This window comes from Physeter macrocephalus, chromosome 14 (assembly GCF_002837175.3).
Source record: "Physeter macrocephalus isolate SW-GA chromosome 14, ASM283717v5, whole genome shotgun sequence".
NCBI lineage: Eukaryota > Metazoa > Chordata > Mammalia > Artiodactyla > Physeteridae > Physeter > Physeter macrocephalus.
Window position 1 is genome coordinate 106,609,092 of NC_041227.1, and position 26,682 is coordinate 106,635,773.

Sequence of the window (26,682 nt, forward strand, 5' to 3'; positions counted from 1 at the left end):
CCTGGACTCTGTCATACAGAGTGAAGTAAGTCAGAAAGAGAAAAACAAATACCGTATGCTAACACATATATATGGCATCTATGAAAAAAAAAAAGAAAAAAAAAGGTCATGAAGAACCTAGGGATAAGACAGGAATAAAGACACAGACCTACTAGAGAATTGACTTGAGGATATGGACAGGGGGAAGGGTAAGCTGTGACAAAATGAGAGAGTGGTATGGACATATATACACTACCAAACGTAAAATAGATAGCTAGGGGGTAGCAGCAGCGTAGCACAGGGAGATCAGCTCGGTGCTTTGTGACCACCTAGAGGGGTGGAATAGGAAGGGTGGGAGGGAGGGAGACACAAGAGGGAAGAGATATGGGAACATATGTATATGTATAACTGATTCACTTTGTTGTAAAGCAGAAACTAACACACCATTGTAAAACAGTTATACTCCAATAAAGATGTTAAAAAAAAATAATAAAATTAACCAAAAAAAACAAAAAACCACATACATCTAAGTATGTGAGTTTATAATCTAAGGAGAAACTACTGATTAGCTCATGTTAATATTTTCATAAATTCAAATGAGATAAAATTTAAATTAACTACCTTCTATTAATTATACAAGTAGCTTCATGGGGTAAAATCTGTCTTATTTTTAACTAGAGTCATTCCTGAAAAAAAGCAAACTTAAACATTCCAACCACTCGCAACTTTTTGCTTTTCCCCAATACAGGCCATGCTCCTTCAACTCATCACTGCATTTGCACAGGCTATTAACTCTGCCTAAAGTTACTAACACTTTCCTTTCTTCTCTGCCTTGTAAAGTTCTGCTCACCAATCTGGAACCAGCTTAAATTGTATTTCCTCTGTGCATCCTCCCCTAATTTCCTTGGCAGAGTTCATCTTCCCCTCCTCTATGGTACTTCTGTGGTTTGTACCAGTCTCTATCACAGCACTTATCACTTTTTCATGTTAAACATGAGTTCCTTGAGGGCTCTGGCCATGTTTTATCTTTGTACCACTTTCTGGTACACAGTACAGTCTTCGGTGCACAGTAAATGTTCAACAATGGTTTGTTGAGTATTCACATCCCAAGAAGTAAGCCTTCTCTTCAGATTTTTAAAAGTAAGATTGCCTGGAGAGATTTAGGAAAAATGTTGCATATTAAGTTACGAATGTTTTCAGGTGAAAGTGACTGACTACCCAATTACAGGCGCAAACAAACAGGAGTTTATTTTTAAGGAACCTGGAGTTTACCCAACAATATCAAGGTCCCAGGTTTTTTCTTTCTACTCCAGCATCCTTAGTGCAACCTTGTAGTTGCAAGAAGGCCTCCAAAGCTACAGACATCATATCTATATTGAAGGCAGGAAGAAAGGAAAAAGAGGTAGTCCCAGTTCCATCTGTCCTTATTTTTTTTTTTTTTTTTTTTTTTTTTTTTTTTTGCGGTACGCGGGCCTCTCACTGCTGTGGCCTCTCCCGTTGCAGAGCACAGGCTCCGGACGCACAGGCTCAGCGGCCATGACTCACGGGCCCAGCCGCTCCATGGCATGCGGGATCTTCCCGGACTGGGGCACAAACCCGTGTCCCCAACCCGTGTCCCCTGCATCGGCAGGCGGACTCTCAACCACACTGCGCCACCAGGGAAGCCCCCTGTCCTTATCTATTAATTAAAAGTTTTACAGAAGTTCCTAAGCAGATTTTCCTTCATATCTCATTGGCCAGGAATGGGTTGTGTGGCTACTTCCAGATTCAGGAGGCTGAGAAAGCAAGTGGTGTCTGGTTTTACAGTTTCTACTGTGACAGACTTGGTAGGGCAAACATTAAGTCTGCCATAGATGACAAAAACAAAAATAAAAAGACAATAGGAGAGTGGATGAAGGTTAGTTAAGATATTAAGGTACCTGTTTTGTCAGAATGAGTGTGCCTGAGAAATTGGGGACCTTAGAGTATCAGTGCAAATGTGCATACAGTTAATAATTCATGTTGCGATATTTTCTCAAGACTGTGTTGCTTATAATGGTATAAATAATGAGATAGCTGTTTCAGTCTCGTATCTCGCAATTCTTCCAGTGCTTTTAAATTATGACAGTTCTTCTTTATCTTCCATTTGCTCCAGTTTCCTTTTGATTCCATCACTGCCATTCAAAATTTCTCAGAGCCAAATCTTAAATGTTTCATTCTCTATAAATGCTTTCCTGATTTTAAAACAAGTTCCCTCATTGTTCTTTTGAGGTATTAGCACTTTTTTACCATTCATAAAATACTTCATATCTTCAATTTAGCATTATGATAATTTGCACAGTTATTTTATTCCCCTCCTTTCATAGACTGCTAGCTCCTTGAGGGTACTGAGTCTTACTCAGACATACTTGGTTCCAAAAAATTTATTTTCTGAGTTGAATAATTAATTCATTTCCTTTCATTTGCTTAGTCAGACTCTTAGAGTTGGAGGGAAGGAAATGGAAGGCAAGACTAACATGTATAAGAACAAGGCCACTGCTTGTTCTTTTAATGGTGACATTAAAAACTAGAGAAAAAAAGGTTGCATTCTGGGTTGAAAATGTGCAAGTGCTAGAAAATAGAACCTCCTCTGAGCTGATGCTACTCAGGTATGGAGCTTGGAAGGCTAGTGGTCCTGTGAAGATTATAAAATAACACTCCCCTTCCTCTAGGAGATGTGGTGTTGTACCACAGCATCCACGTGGGCGAACACAGCAAGGATGGTATTTCAGCCCCGAAGTACTCCCTTGACTTGCACGAAATACTCAATACTCTGTGGCAGCCATACAGAGGAATGTAAGAAGTTCCATTTTCATCCAATATATCTACAAGTCTTTCATGATTTCTCCAGGCTCTGTAGTGATGGGAAACATAGGACTTCACATTTTTGGATAGGTCTAATTGTCCAAGGTTCCTTCTCATAATTGAGCCAAAATTTGTCTTCCTGTTGCTCCTATCTGATGGCCCAAAGACTTAACTTCTGATGCTGCATATAATAACCATGTCCCAAAGCACTATACATGTCTCTGGCAGGAAGCTACCTCCTCGGCAACACAAAAGTAACAGAATGGTGTGTAGCTATTTATAGGTAGGGACCACGGACATTGTATTTGGTTATTAGACATTTGTGCATGTGTACAAAACCCGGTATTTAAAATCCAACAAATCAAATCTACTTTAAGGATCTAATTTATAAATTCTGGGAATCTTAAACTTCATTTCTGTTTTTCCCCCATTGGATCACTGTCTTCTATTATACTTTATTTTATTACCTACTCACTTTAATCACTTGCTGTCCCACATTGTTCAGTGACAATTTGACTATTAAGTATGGAATTTTAATTTAAAAATATTATTATTGATAATTAAATACTTGCAGCTAAATTTATAGAGCAGTAAGAACGGATATTGAACATGTGGCAATACTAAATATTATTATTTCTCATGTCTTCTAAGTATCTTGGGTAAGTTCTGAAGTTAATTGTAAAGAGAATTTCAGAAAATAAGGGTTAAATCCTTTCAATTTATAATATTCTCTACTTGAGAAGTATACTTCAGTAACCTTAACTGTAGTTATGTTTAAGAATAAAAGTGAGACTATAATGTTGGTTGAAATTAATAGGTAATCAATTACATTCTTAAAAGTTATCAGTATGATTAAGGCAAAGAAATAAAGGCCAGGTGCAGAAACAAAGACTAGGTGCAATATACATATGCTTAGAAAATTCAAAACACTCAAAGGCTCATTTTCCTTGTTTGAGGTATTTAAATATCGAAACCATGAAAGAAAAGGAATAAACTTTTATTGTAAGATTCCATTTATTCAATGATAGTTTGTTAATGCATTTTGGTAATGGACATAGGCTGAGTTAAAGTTTATCTTTGTATTGGTTACAGAAGAAGATTAACCATCAGTTAAGGTATCATATATATGTATATATTTTTATTTTATACTTATATATTTTATTTTAAATCAAAACATATAAATATATATTCATTTGCCAATCTTTATTAGGCTAGAGTCTTTTCTTTATTGATCAGTCCTCTGATTAGGGTTCTGTGTTGTTTTTCTTGCAAAAACCACACCCAAAGTGCAACAGCTATCATTTCCAGTTTCAGGTTCTTCAAAGTGGATTGAGAGTTAACAACAGTTATAAAACAACCCAAGAGCAGAAGAATCCTTCTAGACTTTTATAATTTCCCTCCAATCTTTTACAGGTGACTCTTTTACATCTAATCAATAGCATTATTAACTCACTTTTATTAAATCTCTCTAAAGTATTCAACTTAGTTTTTGTAAAATCAACTTTTTCTTTCCACTTTCACATTTCATCAAATTACAAAAATTACAATTAATTTACAGTGGCAAGTACAACTAGCATTAATCGTTTTGGAAACAAACACAACCAACTCTGAAATACATTTTAACTGGCAGCAGTTTAAGTTCATGGTAGTACTAGAGAGGGGCCTATTAAGATTGGTTAAGATAGTTTCTACATTGGAGAAAGCAGTTCTGAAATATATATACACACATATATATAATATAAATGAACATAAATATAATATATAATATATAAAAAAATATATTGTTCTATATTTAGAACTATATTATAGTTCTAAAAAGTGGTTCTAAAATATATATAAAAGAAATCTAGAATAATTATATATCAGGTACTATGTAATATAAAATAAATATATAAATATTTAAAAAATAAATATTTATATAATATACAAATTATATATATATATATATATTTTTTTTTTTTTTTTTGCGGTATGTGGGTCTCTCACTGTTGTGGCCTCTCCCGTTGTGGAGCACAGGCTCCGGACGCGCAGGCTCAGCGGCCATGGCTCACGGGCCCAGCCGCTCCGCGGCATGTGGGATCCTCCCGGAATCGGCAGGCGGACTCTCAACCACTGCGCCACCATGGAAGCCCCATAAATTTTTTATATAAAAATATATAAATATTTATATAATATAAAAATATATTATATATGTGACTATGGAGTCTTTTATAATTTACTGAGAATAATTTTTAAAAATTTATCTACCAGGACAATTATTTATTTTTATATAAAAATATATAAATATTTATATAATATAAAAATATATTATATATAAGTGACTATGGAGTCTTTTATAATTTACTGAGAATAATTTTTAAAAATTTATCTACCAGGACAATTATTTAAAAGCATTCAGTTTTTCTTGGTTTCCACAATACCACACATGCCTCATTTTCCACCTAAATTTAGAAAATGAAAAAAGCCATCTAAATTTCTAAAAGATCATTCCCTTTTTGTCCAGTTTCTTCTTTCTCTACAGACCTCTAAATGTTCCTAGGGTTGAGTCTTGCATCCCCTTCTCTTCCCTACTAAGGAGAGAATGCTCTCTCCTTAGCTTGTTAGATAGTTGGCTCCTAGCCATTTTTCAAGTCTCAACTTAAATCTTACCACAGACCATTCTTGTCCTCTTCCAAATTTCCTCTATGAGGGCAGGGATCATATTGTTTCATTCATTCCTACCTACTATTAATGTAGCAAAATGACTGACATATAGTTGGTCCTCAAAAATGTTTGCTGAATAAATAACACTTTATTCTTGTTCCTTAGAACGCTTACCATAATTTGTACGTATATAATTAAACTTTAAAAACTATCCAGTTACTCCCTACCAAGTATATGCCCCAGGAAGGCCATGTCTGTTTTACTCCCCGACTCAATATACAGTGTCTGACACATAGTGGGTACTCAGTCTGAATTTGTTGAAGAAAGGAAGGGAGGGGAGGAAGGAATAGAAGTGATGATATGATTAAGCGAGAGAACGGAGCCTAAAGGAGAATGCTTTAGAGTAATACTCTGAGACTATGGTAAAAATTCAGACACAAGCTCAAAACATTCAATTAATCATTCAGTTGTTTTGCTCACATAAATGTAAATGTCTGTACCTTTGGAAACAGCTAGATGAGTCGGTATTTCATTTGTAATACAGATGTTTGATGTTATTTAGATACAGCTGCAACTATCATTTTATTTTCTATTAGTGCAGCCAATTTGGATAGACCTATATTTCTTTAAGATGCATAATACTTAAAAGACTGCTGTGCTATTTAGTCAAGGCCAGAGTGTTGGGAAGCCTTGACCATGTGATGCACATTCAGTGAAATAACCTGGAATTTGTCCAGTTTCCTAGCAGTAATGTTAAAGCATAATGGTTGCTATTTCACAACTAGTCTTTTTTATACTAATGGCTGAGCCAAGAGGAAAGGCTATACAGTGGTTGAAATCTGCCAATATCACTTCACATATGACAGAACTGGATAGGTGTTTGTTTTCCAGAGTGTAAACACTCATTAAAAAATAATGAAATTTGTAATAAGAAAAATTCTTTGAAGAGAATAGATCAAAAAATATTTTAGTACAATATTAAAGAGTCACAGTTTCTGCCTACCAAGAATTCCAAGATTACATCAGACTTAGAAATAAGAAATTTCTTTATGCATAAAAAAAGCATATTATTAAAAAACTTTAAGAGTGAATCTTTAAATATTTACCTCTTGAGAAATTTCTCTTTAGAAAGATTCTTAATTATACTTAGCTTATTAGCTCATCTGCATTATAATAGCACTTTGTACTTCTTTTTATTAATAAAAGGTTTTGATTAAAAAACCTTACACAGATAGTGCCTCTGCATAGCTGACTCATATTTTATTATTAGTGGTAGGTGCACAGAGAGGGAATACACTGGTTTTATACAGGAAATACTACAGAGATTTGAAATCTAGGTCACATAACAGAGCACTGCCACAACAGAAGAGCACAAAGGCCCAACAGTTTTTTGTCTTCCACCCAAACAAAAAAAACAAACACCTTTAAACAAAAGTTAACAACTGCTCTGTAATTACATTTGGTTAACTTACATGATAATTAGATACAACCATAATTATCATTTTTGACCTCTTCACAGTCTTAACATGTTACCTTCTTATTTAAGGAAGTTTATATTCAGTGTGTACTAAGAAGAACCACTAGACAGAAAGCCAGATAATAATATTTGTGCTTCTGTGAAATTTTTTATCTATAAATCTCAAAACTGTTTTAAATACCAATTAAGTTTCTGTAGCATCGTTAGGCATCAGAGTTAAGATGGGGAAACTTGACTTGTCACATGGCAAGTCAACAACTAAACAAAAAAGAGAGCACACTTGCTGCCCTGCGCATTCCAACAGACTGCTTGCCTTCATGGCTTTCTGAATGTGATATTATGGTAAACACATATCTCTGTGCTGTGATTTAGGCACTAATGGCCTTTGGAAAGAATAGAAATACCACAAGATACTTTGGCTATAAAATATTTAAGCTATACTCTTAAATGCAAATATACTCCACAGCAATGTTTTGAGTGCATTTATAACGTCTTTGGGAAACAGCAATATCTCCTTTGAGCATTAAAAAAAATATGTTTATAAATGTGTATGTTTCATTGAACTTTCTTGCTCTTGAGACATGAGAAAGTAGCTCAGATGTTTTAATTTAGATATAAACAATCGGGCTTCCCTGGTGGCGCAGTGGTTGAGAGTCCGCCCGCCAATGCAGGGGACACACGTTCGAGCCCTGGTCTGAGAAGATCCCACATGCTGCAGAGCAATTAAGCCCGTGCGCCACAACTACTGAGCCTGTGCTCTAGAACCCGCGAGCCACAACTACTGAAGCCTGTGCACCTAGAGTCTGTGCTCCGCAACAAGAGAAGCCACCGCAATGAGAAGCCTGGGCACTGCAATGAAGAGTAGCCCCCGCTCGCCGCAACTAGAGAAAGCTCCTGTGCAGCAACGAAGACCCAATGCAGCCAAAAATAAAATAAATAAGATAAATAAATTTAAAAAAAATATATAAACAATCAAACAAGGCATTATTTCCTGGAGTTTGCCTTTATTCCTATACTGGACTACCAAGACTAAGGTAGGAAGCCTGAACTAAACTAAACCCTTCGTTAACAATTCATAAAAGGATTGAAGAAGTCTTAACTTTGTCATTTCCCACCATGGTTAAGCCCAGCACATGAATCACTTCTGATTAATCAAGTTTAGTTCAGATTTGACTCCTGAATTGTAAATTTAAAAAGTAATCCAGGTGCTGGAAGATGATACCTTGCCATCCTAACAAATGTTCTCATTATTTAGGTCTGCTTCCCTTTGCAACTGCTTTAGAACTCTGAACTTCAGATTCACTGATGGCAGAACTCTGCTGATGAATTACTACTGTAAACTGTGATTGGGCTAGAGATCCAAATATTCTAGTAAAAGCTTAGTTTTAAATAATCGTGTCATTGCATTTCATTAAAGAGAAAACAAATAAACAATGGTTTCTACTCCAAAGAATAAAAAAGAGGGTACAGTTAAAAATTCAGAAAATATGTAAATAAAATTTGCTTTTCTATTTGGGAAGAAGTACATAATTAGTCACTCTTTAAAAGAAAATTTCAAGACCATGAACTGAGGCAACACAAGTGGTCACACAAATGTGACCTTCCTCTTAGTCAGCTCCTAACAAATGAAAGCACACAAAGAACTAGGAAACTGACAGCTCTGCTGGATTAAGAACATCCAAGCTTTCTGTTATCCAATATGACTAGGAAGTCATATTACAAATTGATATATTTTTCTTATCTTTGGATTAGAAAAAAAGAGCTAGATGATTTAAGAACTATGTTTAATATATTGCATTTATATTTTTAAAAAGAGCCAATGTGTTTCCTAAGGAAGTCTTTGAAGGTTGATTTACTGCAAGATACTTAGAAAAACCTGCAGCAGTCTGTTTCCTTAAGTTAATGTCAATTCACCGTCTTCTCAAGCAACAAAACAATAGCACTTTGCTGTTTATAAAAACTCTCCAAGCCAAAGCACAGCGATGCACTTCACAGAACCTTGTCAGTACCTTATCAATAAAGACAGATCCACCTTTGGATAATAACCTACATTACAGTACTAGAACGGAGAAAAGAGGTTTTCAGAAAAGAGTAAGGTTGATAAAAAACTTGCTCACAAAAAAAAGAATATTATAGATACTTCACCTATTTTTTTCTGAGCCCCTAAACAGGAGAGTAATTGAAAGGGTGCCAAAACACTCAGAAGCAAGGTTGGCTTTGGGAAATATAACTATAATTGTCATACGCAAATGACCCATTGAGTTTGATTGGGAGAACTCAGGGCTTACTTTTGTTTTCCATCATGAAGCCATGAGAGAGGTGTTGTAGCTTTTATGGCCATGTTCTTCTGCCTTGATGCTATCTGACCAATTATTTTAACCAAGAGGCTAACAAGGCCATTTTTCTTAATCTCCCCTTTCTTTAAAGATACTTGAAATCAATTCAAATCCTTTCCTTAAGTAAACAAAAGAAGAAACTGTTTTCCCTTGGGTTCTCTATTACTTAAATAGTTCACATTTAGCCTAGTCTTAGAAATGTTTCTGTCACAATAGTCTGCACATAATGCACACAGTTGTGATGTGGTGCCCTAGGGACATATTACTGGTAATGGCCCATCCAGTCATTTGATTATCATTGTATGGTTAATGGCTTCAGGATAATAACTCTGATACAGACAATCAAATGCTTTCATTAGTTTATTATCCTTTTTAATTTCAGAACAGAGTCAGGCCATGTTTGGCTTTAATGTGGGGGCACAGTGCAGTGCAACTTTAAAGGCCACTATAGACAAGTACAATCCTCAACAGGGTTCCTCAGTTTCTCATATTAGCTCAGTATCCAGGAGTAGAGGTGGCTCCCAACCTAGATTATATTTGGAAACAATATTTGCGTCTTAAAACCAATGAGAAAAGTGGAGAACATTAGGAAAATGATAACTAAAATAATGAAAGTGAGTCTTGCAATTGAGTGCCAGTAGAGGGGGAAAATAGAACAAGTAAGTTTGGAAAGGTGGAAAGAGTATGGGATCAACTCTGTTTTACATGCCAGATATTAGGACAAATAAGCTTATAGAAGAATTATTTGTTCCTGCATTTTATAGATGAGGAGACTGAGGTGCAGAGTGGTTATGAAACTCATCAAGAGATGGGATTTGAACCCAGGCAATCTGATTCTCAAGCTCATGCTGTTGGCTACTATATTCCTCCTCCCATTATAGAAAAAATTAACGCAAAAGTGTTAGCAGTTTTAAAAGTCTGAACTAAAGCACTGAAAGTAATTAGGTCAAAATGCAAACAATGATTGCCTCTTGGTGGTGGAGTGTGAGCAATTTTCCCTGGTTATTCATTCTTTTCAGATCTTTTCAAAATAACAAAAATAAAGTTTAACACATTTTTATGTCAGCAGGTAATAAAATAAAAATATTGCCGGCTTAACTAACATTTTCCCTTTGATCTTAGCACTTCTCAATTTAAAAAACTATGCACACGCTTAATGACACTTTGTTGACAGCTCTCAGAGCACATTGCATTCCTCACTAGAAAGTCACAGAAACCTGGGCACAGGCAGTAATTTGTTTAAATTAAGGGACTTCTATCATATGCTGTAGGATCCATATAGATCCAGTTCAATTTCCTTTACCTTTTTTCCTTAATCCAACACCTTTGAAAGTACTGAGTTACATAACTGATATTTATAAAATGACCAAGAGGTCCTCAGAGATGTTGAAATGCCTTATGAATCACAGAGGAAAGATTAAACTGACATTCAAGTCAGTGTTGGTGTAAAATGTATTCCTGCCCTCGCCAATCTACTGAAGCTTCTCTCTTAAAGGTCACAAATGCTTACAATCACAGCCAATCCATCTTTCACATGTTGTCCTCTTGTTATCAGCACTTAGAACTGCTTAACACTCCCTTTGTGAAATTCTCTTCTCCCTGAGCTCTTTTTTGTTAAGCTCCCCATAATCTCTTCATTCCTACTCCTGTCATCCTGACTGCTCCCCATCTGGCCCCTCTTCTTCTGAGCTGTCCCCAAAGGACTTTTCCTTCTTCTCCTGTTACACCCTTTCTCTGCCATCTTAGGGCTTCAACTATCAGAACTACATGAATTGCTCCCTAAACATCTCTAGTCGTGACCTCTCTCCCACCTCCCTCTCCATGTCTACCAGCATTTCTAACGTCTAATACAGAACTGGTCCTTCTGTCTTTCCTTCTGAGTTCCGTGTGACGTTTAACGGTTCTACCACCCTCCAATAATCCAGGCTTGAAAATTCGTGTTATTTTTACCTCACTTCCTTGCTTCTCTCTTCAGCTGATGTGTAGTCCTACACAGGCTACCTCTACGATCTTAGTTTTTTACTTAACACATATTGAATAACTGCTGTAGTAATTTCTGGGGCTACAGCGATGAACAACACAGTGAGGACCCTGCCTTCCTGAAGTTTATGTTCTGGGGGGGCAGACACAATTTCAGATGCCAATCTGTGCTATTAGAAAAACATGAGTAGAGGGATCATGAGTGATTGGTAGTGATGACTGGGCTAGTATTTTAGATAGAGTGGCCAGGAAAAGCCTCTTTCAAAAGAAGACATTATAGCACGGACCTGAATGAAATGAAGGAGTAAGTCTTGTGAAGATCTGAAGGAAAACGATTCTAGAAAGTTGGAAAAGCAAGTGCAAAGGCACTGGGGTGGAAATGAGTTTGGCATGTTTGAAGAATATAAAAAGATCAATGTGACTGGTGTAGCATAAGCAGGGGAAGAGTAGTAGAGAGCTAGTCAGGGCCAGAAATGAAGGACCTTTTAAGCCATGGTAAGCAGCTTGGATCTTACTCTAAGTGTGATGGGAAGTGATCAGAGAGCTTTGACTTGAAGAGTGATGTAGCATGATTTATGTGTTAAAGACCACTAGACAAAAGACTGTGGGGAGAAATAATATAGTGCTTGTTAAATTTTTAAAAATTAACAACGTTCTTAGGCATTACACATGACCCCTGAGCACTTATCAATTCATTTTTAAAAAAAGGTTTCAATTCTACAGGTATGTAATTTCCTAATTCATAAATAATGACATTATGAGTTGAAGTAGTTTCATTTCCTTAGTTTAGATTAAGAAATTACCATGTTTCTGAAATGGACAGTAAAAGCAATGGAGTATACATTTTTGCCCATTATATACTTATATGTTACATAAATGAAACTATAACGGGGCATTTGTCATCAGTAATGTCCAACAAAGCAATTAGGAATTAATTAATGAAAGTATTTATAAAGAATTCACAAATTGTTAGTAATGAGGTACAATGTATCATGCATTCAATGTACCAAACAGGAATGAATAATGTTAAAATTATGTTTCCACTGGAGGTCTACAAAGAAGGAAGCTGACAATAAAATGAATGAAAGATAAAGGCATTCCAATTATTGTCAGGTTATAAAAGGTTTGTACTTTTTTTTGTTTGTTTTTTGGTGGTACGCGGGCCTCTCACTGTTGTGGCCCCTCCTGTTGTGGAGCACAGGCTCCGGGTGCACAGGCTCCGGGTGCACAGGCTCAGCAGCCATGGCTCATTGGCCCAGCTGCTCCGCGGCACGTGGGATCTTCCCGGACCGGGGCACGAACCCACGTCCCCTGCATTGGCAGGCGGACTCTCAACCACTGCGCCACCAGGGAAGCCTGAAAGGTTTGTACTTTTACGTGATGTGAAGATAGAAAATGGAGACATAACACATGAGTTCATTATGTCAGTATCATTTGGAATCTGACAATTAAGCTTTTGGCATTTACCAACACTGACCAAGACTCATAAAACTAAACATGACAATTATATCTCAATTAAAAAAAACTAAACACAACTCTGTAGACTGAGAAGGAAAAAAGAGAATTATAAAATTATCAGTATTCATGTTAGGTTTTATAGATTCCTTTTATTAACAAAAAGCAATTCGCTCATCTCTGTACTCTCAGCATTCATTCATTTACTTCCTTGTACACATATAAATGTCACGATTGCCTTTTCATTCCCAAAAGTCTAAGAAGGAAAAGGACCATAGTAGGGAGGGATGACTTTCCTTCTTTTTCATTGGATTTATAGGTGAGGTAACTTAACAAGGAATTCATTCATCAGACAGTCACTGAGCATCAACTTATGTGTCACGCACTGTGATAGGTAGTGGGAATGTGACATGTGAATGAGACATCACATGGGGAGGAGGAAGAGCTGTTTCTCTCAGCTCATGACACCACTTCTAACATAACAGCAGCTGTCTGCTTCTGGAGGCCCTTGTCTTAACTATGCTTGTAAAGGAGTATCTTCAAATTCCCCCAACCTTCCTTTGACTGGATAGAAAAGAGTTAAAGAGGTGGTGGAGATAGAAAAGAGTCATCTCATGGGGAGTCTGAAGGTTGACTCAAAGCTCTAAAAATGTAATTTGTATCTTTTACTCTAATAGAAAGAAATTTTTTTATTCCAGGGAAAATTCTAGCCTTGCTGCTTTGAGGGTCATTTTCTCAACTAGGAAGGTAGAAGTAAATGGCAGTAGTTATGATATTCATTTTCTATTGCTGTGTAACAAACTACTGCACACTTGGCAGCTTAAAATAATACATATATATTTTTTAATCTCATGGTTTCTGTGGGTCGAGAGTCTGGGCAAGGCTTAGCTGAGTCCTCTGCTTAGGGTCGGGTAAGACTGTGTGGTCTCATCTGAGGCTTGACTGGGGAAGGTTTTGGTATTGTTAACAGAATTCAATTCCTTGTAGTTATAGGATCCAAGGCTTCAGTTTTCTGGCTGTCAGCCTGAGGCTACCCTCACCTCCTTGCCATTTGGGTCTCCCAACATAGCAGTTCACTTCTTTGAAGCCAGGAAAGAGTGAGAGACTCCAGCAAAACGAGCACTAAAACCTTATGCAATGTTATTGTGTACATACTGTCATTTTTGCTGAGTTCTACTGGTTACAAGTAAACCACAGGTCCTGCACATACTCCAGGGGAGGGGAATCACACAAGGGTATGAACACTGGGAAGTAGGGACCATGGAGACCACCAAAGAATCTGCCTACCACACTACTTAGACTTTTCCCCTCTCTATATTAACTTAACATACCAAATCTTCTTTCTCTTTGTTACTGCTTCAAATATAGCTTGTCTCATCTTTAATTTTTTAAAAAAACTTAAGTTAATCCTGGCTTTAACATTCCTGCCACTGTTCTGAAGAGTTCATGTTAGTTCTAGGTTGTTTTTTTGTCCAATATTTGTATATTTTTTAAACATCTAAGCTCATCAAAGAGTTCTGTGAAGTTTCCCTTGATTTATTTGTATATCACTACCTTTTCTTTCCTACTGAGACTGCAAGTAATTGTGTACAGTACAGTTCTTCTTTTAGGATTTCCTACCTCACAAACCACATTCCCATTGATGGTTTCTAAACATGAGAACAAATCCATTTTACCTAAATTTAAAACAAAACAAAGCAAGACAAAACTGCTTTCATGGAATCTGTGGTATATGTCCAAATATGTACAAACATAAACAATCACATCCTTTCCATACTCTTTTGGAAGAACTACAATTCCAGCAGATGTTACACAAAACACTTGAAGTGCTTCAGTATTACAACAGCTTGGCATGCACTAGTTAATGATCTACTTTGAGAAAGTATCATTCATACTCTTTTTCTGCCTGGGCTGTTGAGGTCCACTCTTACAGATTTACTTTGGTTTCTTTCTTTTTCATCTCTAATGCTCTTTGTGGTGCATCACTCACAGTTCATGGCTTTCAATAGTCTTACTCCCCTTCTATCAGATTTGTTGCTTTGAAAAAAAAGGTTGCAGCTGATGATGTGTGGTACCCCACCTAGGGTCTACATGTACAAGAGAGAAGAGGTGATTCCACTGTTCCTCAAGTCTCACCTGCCTCATACCTGAGCCTCAGGGACGTTCTCAGCGTTAGCAGAGCCAGCCTCTCTTCTCAGTGCCTGATACACAAGTATGCAACGAATATTTGTGGAAAGAACTGACTATTTGATATCTGTTTGCACATACAAGTGGATATTTCTGCATATTAGATTCATGCATATGAGTGGGCATTTATTTCCATAATAGATTCCTAGAAGTGAAACTGAAGGGTCAAAGAAAATGTACATTTTAGATCCCTAGAGACACAGACAGACCGTTCTCCAAAAGAGCTGAACTGAGTATCATCTATCAACATTGTGTGAGTGTGCTGGTTTCCTCATGTGCTCACTGACACTACAGACTGAGGGTCATTTTTAATAGATGGCCCTCTGGTGAATGAAAATGGGACCTCATTAATTTAAGTTCACACCTAAGTAAATTTTTTTTTTTTTAGGATCTCTCAGAACATAGACTTTATTTATTTATTTATTTTTTTTTTTTTTTAACATCTTTATTGGAGTATAACTGTTTTACAATAGTGTGTTAGTTTCTCCTTTACAACAAAGTGAATCAGTTATACATATACATATGTTCCCATATCTCTTCTGAGGTGCGTCTCCCTCCCTCCCACCCTCCCTATCCCACCCCTCTCATGGTCACAAAGCACAGAGCCTCATTAATTTAAGTTCACACCTAAGTAAATGATATTAAAACATGTATGTTAAACATATACATTAAATATATTTATTAAATAGATATTAATCACAATGTTGAAATATTAATATTTCATGAACCTACTATGGGCCAGGTGCTGCTTTAGGCATTACCTAAATTGTGCTGAACAAAACAGTCAAGATCCCTGTTCTCAGGGAGCTCATATTTTAATAGAAGAGACAGAAAATTAACAAGGAAATAAACAAAAAAATAGATAGTGTACAGTCATATGGAGAGAACAAAATAGGGGAGTGAAATAGAGTATTTGGAGGGAGAGAGAAGGCCCAAATTAAATAGGTAGTTAGGAAAGGCCTTGCTGAGAAGCAGACAATGAGCTGAGGACTGAATGAAACAATGAGCTGGACCTCTGTGTCCAGACTGCTCTCTTTGTTTTTCTCAAACATACAAGGCACCTTCCTGCCTCAGGCCTTTGCACCGGCTGTCTGGAACATTCTTGCACCAGATATCTATATGGCTTACTCCTCCCTCATATGGGTGAAATGCCTGTCAAATTTGTGCAGAGAACTGATGCCTAGTTATACCCATCCATGGGCACTTTCAGTATTTCTATCATCTATAGAAGGTCGGCAAGGCCTCCCTCTCCACAGACAAGACAGTATGAAATATGAGAGTCCTTGAAGCTGCCAGTTAGACACAAATTTTCTTTATTATTTCAAACTTTATATCCATGAAAAAAAATTGAGTTGAAGCTGGGTTTCCTATTCAAATTTTTACTGCTATATTAAAGAGTAAAATGATACTTTGGAATTGTTTTCAGGGATTTTAGCACATCATTTTTACGTGTTCTCAGTGATTTAATAATGATAAATTATATAAATCTACACTAATAGAAATCTTTCATCACCTTCTAAGGTTTCCAGCTTTCCAAAAAAAGAGGGAGGAAGAGAACAGTTGATCATATCAGACTAGGTTGCAAGGACAAAACCCTTTTACATAATGACAATGAATGATGAAGATTATAATGACTATGATGAGATAAAATAATGATATATTATAATGATGATATGAGCCGCTTTATAAACATTAACTTTAATCAGCTAGTTACTTCAGTTACATTATATTTAATCCTCATAATGACCCTATGAGTTGGTGATATCTCCATTTTTAAAGGTGAGGAAAATGAGACTCAAGAGAGCTTACAGAACCTCTTTTGGGGCTTTTGCACAAATCTATTAGGTGTTAGATCTGGAATTTGAATCCAGCACATGGTCTTTTCACTATGCTATTCTGCCTCTATAATAGTAAAAGTGAATCTATCTTTTTGACAAAGATATTCATTTAGGGTGCAAACAACTACTTTTCATGTAAAAACTAAAGACAATTTCACAAATGTTACTTCATTTCATCCCGTAATGTAATAAGCTGTGATGCTCGTTCTTTTCATTTTGTAAATGGAGCAAAAGTGAAGTTGAGGAAGTTACCTAAGGTTTAAAAAATCTTATCCAGGAATTAGGTTTTCTCACTACCAATGCTGTATCTACTTTGACTTTAACTTTCATTAGCATTTGGGGGTTATTATAAAAGAAATGAGAAACATAGAAATGAGAAATGAGAAAACCATAATTCAAAAGCAGTCACATACCAAAATGTTCACTGCAGCTCTATTTACAATAGCCAGGACATGGAAGCAACCTAAGTGTCCATCAACAGATGAATGGATAAAGAAGATGTGGCACATATATACAACGGAATATTACTCAGCCATAAAAAGAAATGAAACTGAGTTATTTGTAATGAGGTGGATAGACCTGGAGTCTGTCATACAGAGTGAAGTAAGTCAGAAGGAGAAAAACAAATACCGTATGCTAACACATATATATGGAATCTAAGAAAAAAAAATGCCATGAAGAGATTAGTGGTAGGACGGGAATAAAACACAGACCTACTAGAGCATGGACTTGAGGACATGGGGAGGGGGAAGGGTAAGCTGTGACGAAGTGAGAGAGTGGCAGGGACATATATGCACTACCAAATGTAAATTAGATAGCTAGTGGGAAGCTGCCGCATAGCACAGGGAGATCACCTCTGTGCTTTGTGAAGAAACTAACACACTATTATAAAACAGTTATACTCCAATAAAGATGTTAAAAAAAATAAATAAATAAAACTGTAAAAAAAAAAAAAGAAATGAGAAACATCAATAGTATTTATAGTCCCAAGATCTAATCATTTTAATCTAATTGGTAATCTTGGTTGGATGAGTTCAGAAGGTCATAAATTTGTGAAAAATATTTTTAAAGATTTTAAAGTTTTTGTCTAGGTACATTTATTATTCCCTCTTTATACAATGTTTTGTAAATGATTCCAAAGAGCTTTTATTTATTTATTTACTTTAATTAATTAATTTAATTTATTTTATTTTTGGCTGCACTGGGTCTTTGTTGCTGCACTTGGTGTTTTCTCTAGCTGAGGCGAGTGGGGGCTACTCTTTGCTGCGGTGCATGGGCCTCTCACTGAGGTGGCCTCCCCTGTTGCGGAGCACCGGATCTAGGTGCGCGGGCTCTAGAGTGCAGGCTCAGCAGTTGTGGCACACGGACCTAGTTGTTCTGCGGCATGTGGGATCTTCCCAGACCAGGGCTCGAACCTGCGTCCCCTGCATTGGCAGGTGGATTCTTAACCACTGCACCACCAGGGAAGCCCAGAGAGCTTTTATTTTTTACTGTGAGGTTTCCATGGTGTTTAAAAATTTATTTTACTTAAGGATGCTTTAAATTTTAGAAGTAACAAATGCTCACTCTAAAAAAAACAAAGAAAAAAAATCAAACAATTAAGAGGGTTCTAATAAAAAAAAAAATGATACTCTCCTAATCTGACCTCCTGAGAAACAACTATATCACTGAGTCAGGTATCCATCTATACCTGATTGAAAATTATTAAAGCTTCCTGAACCAATGTAATCTGTTGCTTTATTCTGAATATTTGTAAGTCATGAAAATTAGTCAATGATTCTAATTAAAATAAAAAATGAACTCTAAAACATAATCTTATCTTTACATAGCACTTTATATTTTACAAAGTGCTTTCATACTAGCTCGTTTAATCCTTGAGACAATCTTATGAAGATTGTATCCCCAGTTTAGAGACAGGAAACCAAGACTCCGAGAGGTTATCATATTTTATCATATCTGAGATAACACTGAATATAAGGCATCCTGCCATTTTAGATGTTCCCAAGAAAAAAAAAAAATTCTGCCAATTAATTGCGATATAATGACTTAACTATACCCCTGTGAGACTTATAGGACTTAATATTAGAAGGCCTAGGTTAGGGTCCTGGCATTGTCCTTTCCAAGGATGTGACTTAAGTAAACTAAGTTCTCTGAGCCTTAATCTTTTCAAATCTTTTGAATTAGACATAATAATGCCTATCTCACAGGGTTGTGTGAGAACATATTGATGTAAAATGGTACTTTTAAACTGTAAAACTCATAAAATTTAAAAAATCTTCTATATATTTGGTATTATTATTTTAAAATATATTATCTATAATAGTAATATTAATATTCTGTTGTTGAAGGCAAGAACTTCTGGATCTAAACTGAACTATTTTATCATATTAAATAATCATTAAAGCTGTAGCTGTACACAACGGCTACTGCTGCTGTTTTTCCTGAGATGAGTTAATACTTTGTCCTCATATGAACTCTGGAGAACACCTATTCCATTAACCTAAAAGAACGCATTCAGTTTGAATGAGGACATTTTCAGGCCTTGAGGGAAAATATTTCTTTCTGCCACCATTTACATTTTGCTTGTCCAGTTATAGGATAGAAACATGAACTAGACTTTAGACATCCTATTATTATACAGGTTCTAACTGTGCAAGGAATTAGTTTCATTTTTTGGAAGAGAGCTAATTCACTACACTTTACCATCTATGCCTCTGTAATTTCTGAAGCATTCTTTGCATTTTTTCTGCTTTTGTGTTGGAAATCATTTTATGTTATAGTCTGTTCACCATGTTAGTACTAAGGTATACAGCCTTTTTCTTAATTAAATCCTAGATATTGTGCATTCTGCAATCCCCTTGACAACTATATTCCTGCTTTGTGTGAGAAATTAGGTCTTGCTTGTCTAGCCATGCCTTCATACCTTATGGCTGCTGGCAGTATATGTGATTTAAGTATATATCTGAAATACTGTCCTGTAAATGATCTTCTATGAAAACGCATACGATGTGGTAGCTCTGGGATTGACTCACCCTGGATATCTGTTTGTGTATACTAAATACTGGAAACATGGTGGCTTCCTGATTTTTATGACTGACAAACTGTATTATGTTTGCTTCCTATGTACCAATAGAGAATAGCAGATGGTTACTACAGATTTGGTATTATTAAATCATTTCAACACTTCAATTCTCAGTAACTTGTTTAATGAAAAAGGCAAATACCCAACACTTAATTAATGTGCAGAAGAAGCAGTAGGGAAACATGAGGTAGTCTAAGATCCAAGACCATGACAGGCAATTGCTTTGTGCTTGTGGACTTTTGGTTACTCCTTGACCCGATATGCAATGAATATCAAGTTTAAACGTTAATACTGAATGTCAAGTGTTCCAAAAAATTATACGTGCTGACCAACTTCTCTTTTTAAAACTGAACACTTGCTCCTTGCTACTCCAAACCTAGCCCATGCTACTACCATCTCGTATGTAAATCATGTAATAGCCAACTAGTCTTCCTGCTTTCTTCACTCTTCGCTACTCCTACAGTCCAGTTTCAAAAAATTGCCTGAATGATCTTTTAAAATGTAGACCAGATCGATCATGTTATTCCTTCTGCTTAAAACCATTAATGGCTTCTATAATACTCAAAATACAATCCAAACTCCTTCCTATGGTGTTCAAAGCCCTATATGATCTGCCTCCTTTCTAAATCTCCACCCTTACCTCCTGCTACTCTCCTGCTTGCTCATATGTATCAGATGCCCAGGCTTTTTTTCTGTCCCTCAAATATGTCAAGATTGCTCCTATCTCAAAGCTTTTATAGTTGGCCTAAAAAACTCTTTCCATAGAGGTTTCCTCCTGGCTGGATCTTGGTTCAAATGTCACCTCTTCAAAAAAGGAGAAGTAGCATCCCCACTTACTCACATTCCCTTACACATCATCTGGCTTATTATATGCTTAACAGTCATCTCTGTCTGGAATTGTCAGGTACTTATTTGCTAACTTGTTTGTCCATCTCTGCCCTTACAATTTACTTAAGCAGCTTGATAGCAAGGATTTTGTTTATGCTGTTATCAAAGGGTCTACGTCAGGGTCTGGCGCATTGTAGATACTCAATAAATAATTCACGAAAGAACGAAGTAATGAATCTAAGTGAATCTAAATGATTACCTTTTCTTAAGTGATATATTTTTCCCTCACTTTTTTTTTGGAAATAAAATTGTACCAGGAAAGAAATTACTTATTTTTCTTGAGGCTAATAATAATTTGCCCACTTAAAGCAAAATCGAGTAACTCAAGTATAGTTTATTTTCCAGAAACCACCCAAGATTAAATTTGATATATTTTCTTAATGGAACATTATAGCAGTAACCTACTTTCAATTTGCAACAATATAAGAGAATATGTGAGTTTGCCATTTTCCTTGAATGGTAAGACACCACAAATATTTACAGTGGTTATTATCTGGCTCTGAATAACCAAGTCACTAGAGAATAGGTCTGTCTTAAAAATTAAAACAGGTGAAACTGTCTCTCAAATGGCATCAGATCACATAACCTATTCCCTATGCGTGAAACATTTTCCCCAATTCTAGGGGAAGAAAGATATATAAATAATATGATTTTTTATGGGAAGTAAATACCATAATGCCCATTCTAAATAGTATAGCTGACTTTCAAAGATATATATATATATATATATATATACACACATGGCTATACACACGTATACACATGGTATATATATATATATACAAGGCTTTTCCTTTGATAAATTCATGTTGGTTAATAAAAATATGCTTTGAAGGAAATAAGGAAAGCAAAGATGAGAGTCTGAGACCTCGAATAAGTACAATGAGAAGATGCTATATCAAGTGTGAGCTTTGGATCCAAAAGAAAAATTGTGAAGGCCTTTAAATATTGCAGTACTGCATTTCCCCTTTTTCTCAAAGAGCCTTTTCCCATCTGCCTAAATAACTTCTAATTAGCATCAGAATGTAAATACAAAAAGCAGCTATTACTGACATTCTAATTTTAAAAGTTAAAATATTGCTAATTTCAGACAGGAATATCTAAATTGAGACAGGAGTCTTACATAGACAAATATGTGTAATTGGATGGTTGTTGCTTGGTAGGGGAAAAGTTCATCCTTATTTTCAATGGGCTGAGTAAAAGCTATATAATTATTCAACCAATATGTAACAGTTGAACATCCATACTTCTCTGCTTTTATAAGAAATGCCACAATGAAAATACTTGTATATACATTTTTAAGCACATCACTGATTATTTTCTTTGCAAAAATACTAACAGGTGGGATTATCAGGTTAAAATATTTGACCATTAAAATTTTCTTTTAATTTTCAAAAAAACTTTTCAAATAGACATTTTAAAAGCTCTTGATATATAGTGCAAAACTGATTCCCAAGAATGTTGTGTCAAGTTATATTCCCACCGGTAGTGGATGAGAATACTTACTTTCAAATTTAATTGGTGGCAGGCCCCAGATGGCTCCTAAACTGAAGGGATTTTTTTTTTTAATGCCTTATATGTGAGTAAGTTGAGAAAAGAAAGTGTATTTTATGCTGGAAGGTTCCTGCTCCTTGCTTCCTTTGCTCTGGCATCATTTGGGCCCTCATGGCTGTTTGAACCTTTGTTCCAGCTGTTCATGTCAATCCTGTGTATCTCAGAAGCTGAAGACCCCAGTTATTATTATAGTTTTACCCTCTGTTTTTGGTGCAGGGAGGCGTTCCTTTCTCGGTTTTTATCTTTTGAACACACACACAATTTTCAACGTCATTTCTAAGTGTAGGAACAGAATGGCATGAGATCACCCTACCATCTTGATCCTGAAGTCTATTCTGAATCTTGACAGCTATCTCCTATTTTCTTGAAAGTGGACTTTTTCATAATCATATATTTCTATGTATACATATATATCTATTTGTTTATAAGAGCTTGAATGAACTGTGTGTGTGTGTTATATGTTTCTCTTTATACAAGCCTTGAATGTAGAGAGCTCTCCACTCAGAATTGGTTTTTGACCTTTGCAAGAATATGTGGATCCCTGGCTGCCCTGACACTCAACCAAGTTGTTGTTGAAGGTATGCTCTAAAGCTCAGGCTGGAGGCTGGCTCATATGCACTTGCATTGCAAGTATAAGGATAATGCAGCAGTCTGAGGGGAGTGAGTCGTGAGCCAGGACCAGAGGCGGCTGTGCAGAGCAACGTGGCCTGTGGTGCAGAAGCTGCTGTGCCAGGTTCCCTTTACATTTATTTCTTTACATACATTTCTTGCATGCCCCAGTGTGTGTCAGGTCTAAAGTGTGTCTAGGCTGCCTAAAGGACCAAGCCCTAGATGGCCTTCTGCTTGACACAGAAACTGCGTGGACCCTGAGGATTTCAACAAATGACACTGACTCACCAAAATTATAGAGTAAAAAGAGTCCATCTAGCCCCTAGCCAGTCTTTGACTTTATTCATTACCCCTTCAAATTAGAATGCATTAAGGGGTGCCCTCCTGCCATGGTTCCCTCCAGTTATTCCCATAATTGCTATTGTTGTTTAGCAGAGGACCTTCATGCTTCTCTTCTATGTGGTCCTGCCTGCCCTATGTTGAAAAGTTTTGGGGATTTGCCTGTGACTGCTAGTGCTTTTGAAGACTTCCCCCCTATTTTTATATTCCACTGATCATTTCCACGGGAAGGAAGGTAGAAGCCTGTGTTTACTCTGCCGATTTACCAGGGAGTCAAAAAGTTCTCTTTTTATAAAAAACCTCCTATGGGATATACAGCCAGATATTGTTTGTTTTATTTTTTTTTTCAGATATTGGTTTTTTTTTTTTTTTTTTGCGGTACGCAGGCCTCTCACTGTTGTGGCCTCTACGAACCCGTGTCCCCTGCATCGGCAGGCGGACCCCCAACCACTGCGCCACCAGGGAAGCCCTCAGATATTGTTTTAATATGCATTTAAAAAAAATAGAACTGCCTCCTCCTGCTTTCATTACAGAATTTTGTTAATCCAGATGTCAATCAAATGAAGATTACACTTTAAAACGTAGTTATTTCAAATAAAGATGACACTAAAGCATTACAATGCTGACCATGTAAATATTGATGGAGATCAATATAAGGGCCTCCAGGGGTTCCAGTACTGATTGAAAATGCCTATTATGTCTACATACTGTTTCACTGAAGGTAATGTAACAGAGCAGATCTAAGTTTCCTTATAGTTTGCAATAAACAACTGAAAGATAAGCTGCTGATTCAGACATTTAACCGCAGTTTCCTGTGATGATTACGTTCTAACTCAAAATCAATAATAGCATTAAATGTTATATATTAAGAAAAGGTCTCATCTATCACATTTTCAAATGTATCAAAGTTAAACAAAGCTTTAGAAAATAATTATATAATACTTACCATAGTGAAAAAGTATTCTTTAAATTAATTACTATAAATAGTAATGTGGTACCAGCAGCAGTAACAGCCATTTATAGAACATCTTATACTTTCAGGTACTTTACATGTATCTCATTTAATCCTCCAATCCTGCCACTTCAGATATTATAATCTCTACCTTTTATATGAGGAAACAGGCCCAGAGGTTAAGTGATTTGCCTAAAGAAGTTGGATGACCAATTGAGGTGCTCTCTGGGGGACCTCTAGGGAACATCAGAGATTCTGAGGCACAGTGTTTACGTGGATTCAAAGTGCTGCCTATGTGATTCATTTACTTCTCCACTGCTAGAGGTATTCTTGTGAGAGATGGATGGCCATGTTTGCAATGCTGTAGAAAGCATTCGTGTTCCCTGTAATTTTACATCAGGGGTTCTTAAGATGGGGTTCATAAACACTCTGAAAATGCATGAAAAAATGTGCTTAATTGCATATTTCTGGGAAGAGGACTTTCACCAGATTTCAATGGAGTCCATGATCCAAAAATGGTTTGGAATTGTCCTCTAGATATTCCTTAGTGACTGGTTTTAACCTATAAGACCTAAGAAATCTTAATTTCATTTCTGAGGAAATTCCATAGTATAACATCCTGGAGTATACTTAAATTTACAAGAAAGTGGAGGCAATTACCCAAATGAAAATTTCAAATTGAAACTTGAAATAATAAGATAGCCATGGCAAAGGAAATGAGGTGGCGGCTGTGGCTGAATTATCTACCACATGATAGCAATTTTCTCCTTTTCATTACAGATAGAAAAAGCTACTGCTTAAAGAGAAAGAAAAATGAGCTGAGCTTATCTGAATTATCACACTGAAAAAGATATGTCACATATAATTACAAAAGTGCTGGGAAATATGCAAACATTAGCAATTGTATTTCTAAACAGGAAGACAACATAGAAACAATTTGCTAATTTTAAGCAGCGGAGTGGGTATAATCTTAGATAAAAAGTGAAGATGTAATTTTCCACTTTTCTTCCAAAGAAGTTCTGCTGAACTTCAAAAATTTTCTTTGAATAATCATGTTTGACAAATATAAAGGTTAATGCTAGCAAGGTAATTAAAATTAATGATTGCAATGTCCACTGGGCTATGTCTGTGCAGGTGTTTCCTTCCACTGTAAACACCCTAGCTTAAAAATGTCTGATATATAAAATTCTGATCTTACACATAATACATTAGTAGTGGCTATTTTCATCCCTCCTAAAAAATACAGAATTTCTTTACAAAAAGAGTTTTTATAGGGTTTCTAAAATATAGTTTGATTTTAAAAAATGTAATAGGTCATACAAAATTACAAAAAAATACTCATTACAGAAATTGAGCAGATACTATTAGAGGCATGGATTCCAATCCTCTACAGCATTGTTTTAAAGTCAAAGGTTACCTTGAAGGAAGGGTCTTGAACATTGCCCTATTACCTAGTCAAGTCATCTACTACCCAGGACTTGACTCAAAACTTACTAGTTTGATACTTGATTAACATAGATATTTTTTTCTTTTATAAATTTTTTGTGATTTTTTAGTATATTAACACAGACTTTTATTTCTCTCTCTGTCTCTCTCTCTCTCTCTCTCTCTCTATATATATATATAAATCCAGATGTTAATCCAGATGTCAATCCAGATTTTATATATATATAAAATCTGGATTACTAACACAGACTTTTATTTCTCTCTCTGTCTCTCTCTCTCTCTCTATATATATATATATAAATCCAGATGTTAATCCAGATGTCAATCCAGATTTTATATATATATAAAATCTGGTCCCCAGCATGGAGATTAAGAGTGCAAACTAGAGGAATAATGGACTGTTAGATGCTAGCACAAAGACAACCAGCAGACAGACTGACTCCAAGGGAAGAGACAGAACACAAACAGAAAGGAAGTCCAAATACATGTTGGGAAAAAAGTACCTGGAGATAGGAAGAGGGAAGGATGGAAATATCTAATCATTTAAGCTTTGCCCAAGGATCTCCCTCTCAGTTGGGATGCTGGAGGTTACTGAGAGCACGGCTGACTCTGGGGGTGTCCAGTGACAGATCATGCAGTCCCTTGAAAGAGGTATTCTCTCAGCTCTGAAGAGTAGGGAACTGGTTCACCTGCTCTACAGCCCTTTAATTAGTTACCCTGCTGACTACCCCGGGGTTTGTTCCTAGTTTTCCCTGCTTGTGATCTTGAGGGTTTTTCATGGTTCTACTTAACTCACTGTCTTTCACCTTTATTGTGTTCTGGGGTCTTTTGCATAGCTGGGCTGTATCTTCAATCTTATTCCATCTGTTGTATATTATTAAAAATTTCCTCAATGTTGATTCCAACCTTCTAGGTTTCCAGTGCTGTTGTGGATTTATTTTTATATTTATTCTTCCATTTCAAAGAGACTTTAGATGGAAGTAGAGGTTAAAAAAAAAAAAAAGTCTTAATCAGCTATCTTCTGTTGGAAGCCATTTTGAGCACTTTAAATAAAGCAAGTATTCTCCCCCTACAATTGGTTGCATTAAGATTTT

At 36.1% G+C, this 26,682-nt stretch overlaps 1 protein-coding gene across 4 annotated transcripts in view; it reads right to left on the reverse strand.

Moving 5' to 3' along the window:
• STXBP4 (syntaxin binding protein 4) overlaps window positions 1–26,682 on the reverse strand; it is a 199,734-nt gene that overhangs the window by 46,645 nt on the left and 126,407 nt on the right. Inside the window, exon 18 of one of the 4 annotated variants that reach the window (XM_055089834.1) lies at window positions 26,412–26,556. The exons of the other annotated variants lie outside the window; for them this stretch is intronic. Coding sequence (XP_054945809.1) covers window positions 26,498–26,556 — 59 coding nt within the window. The 3' untranslated portion in view covers window positions 26,412–26,497. Of the gene's footprint in view, window positions 1–26,411; window positions 26,557–26,682 lie in introns of those variants that run through there. 4 annotated transcript variants of the gene reach the window in all.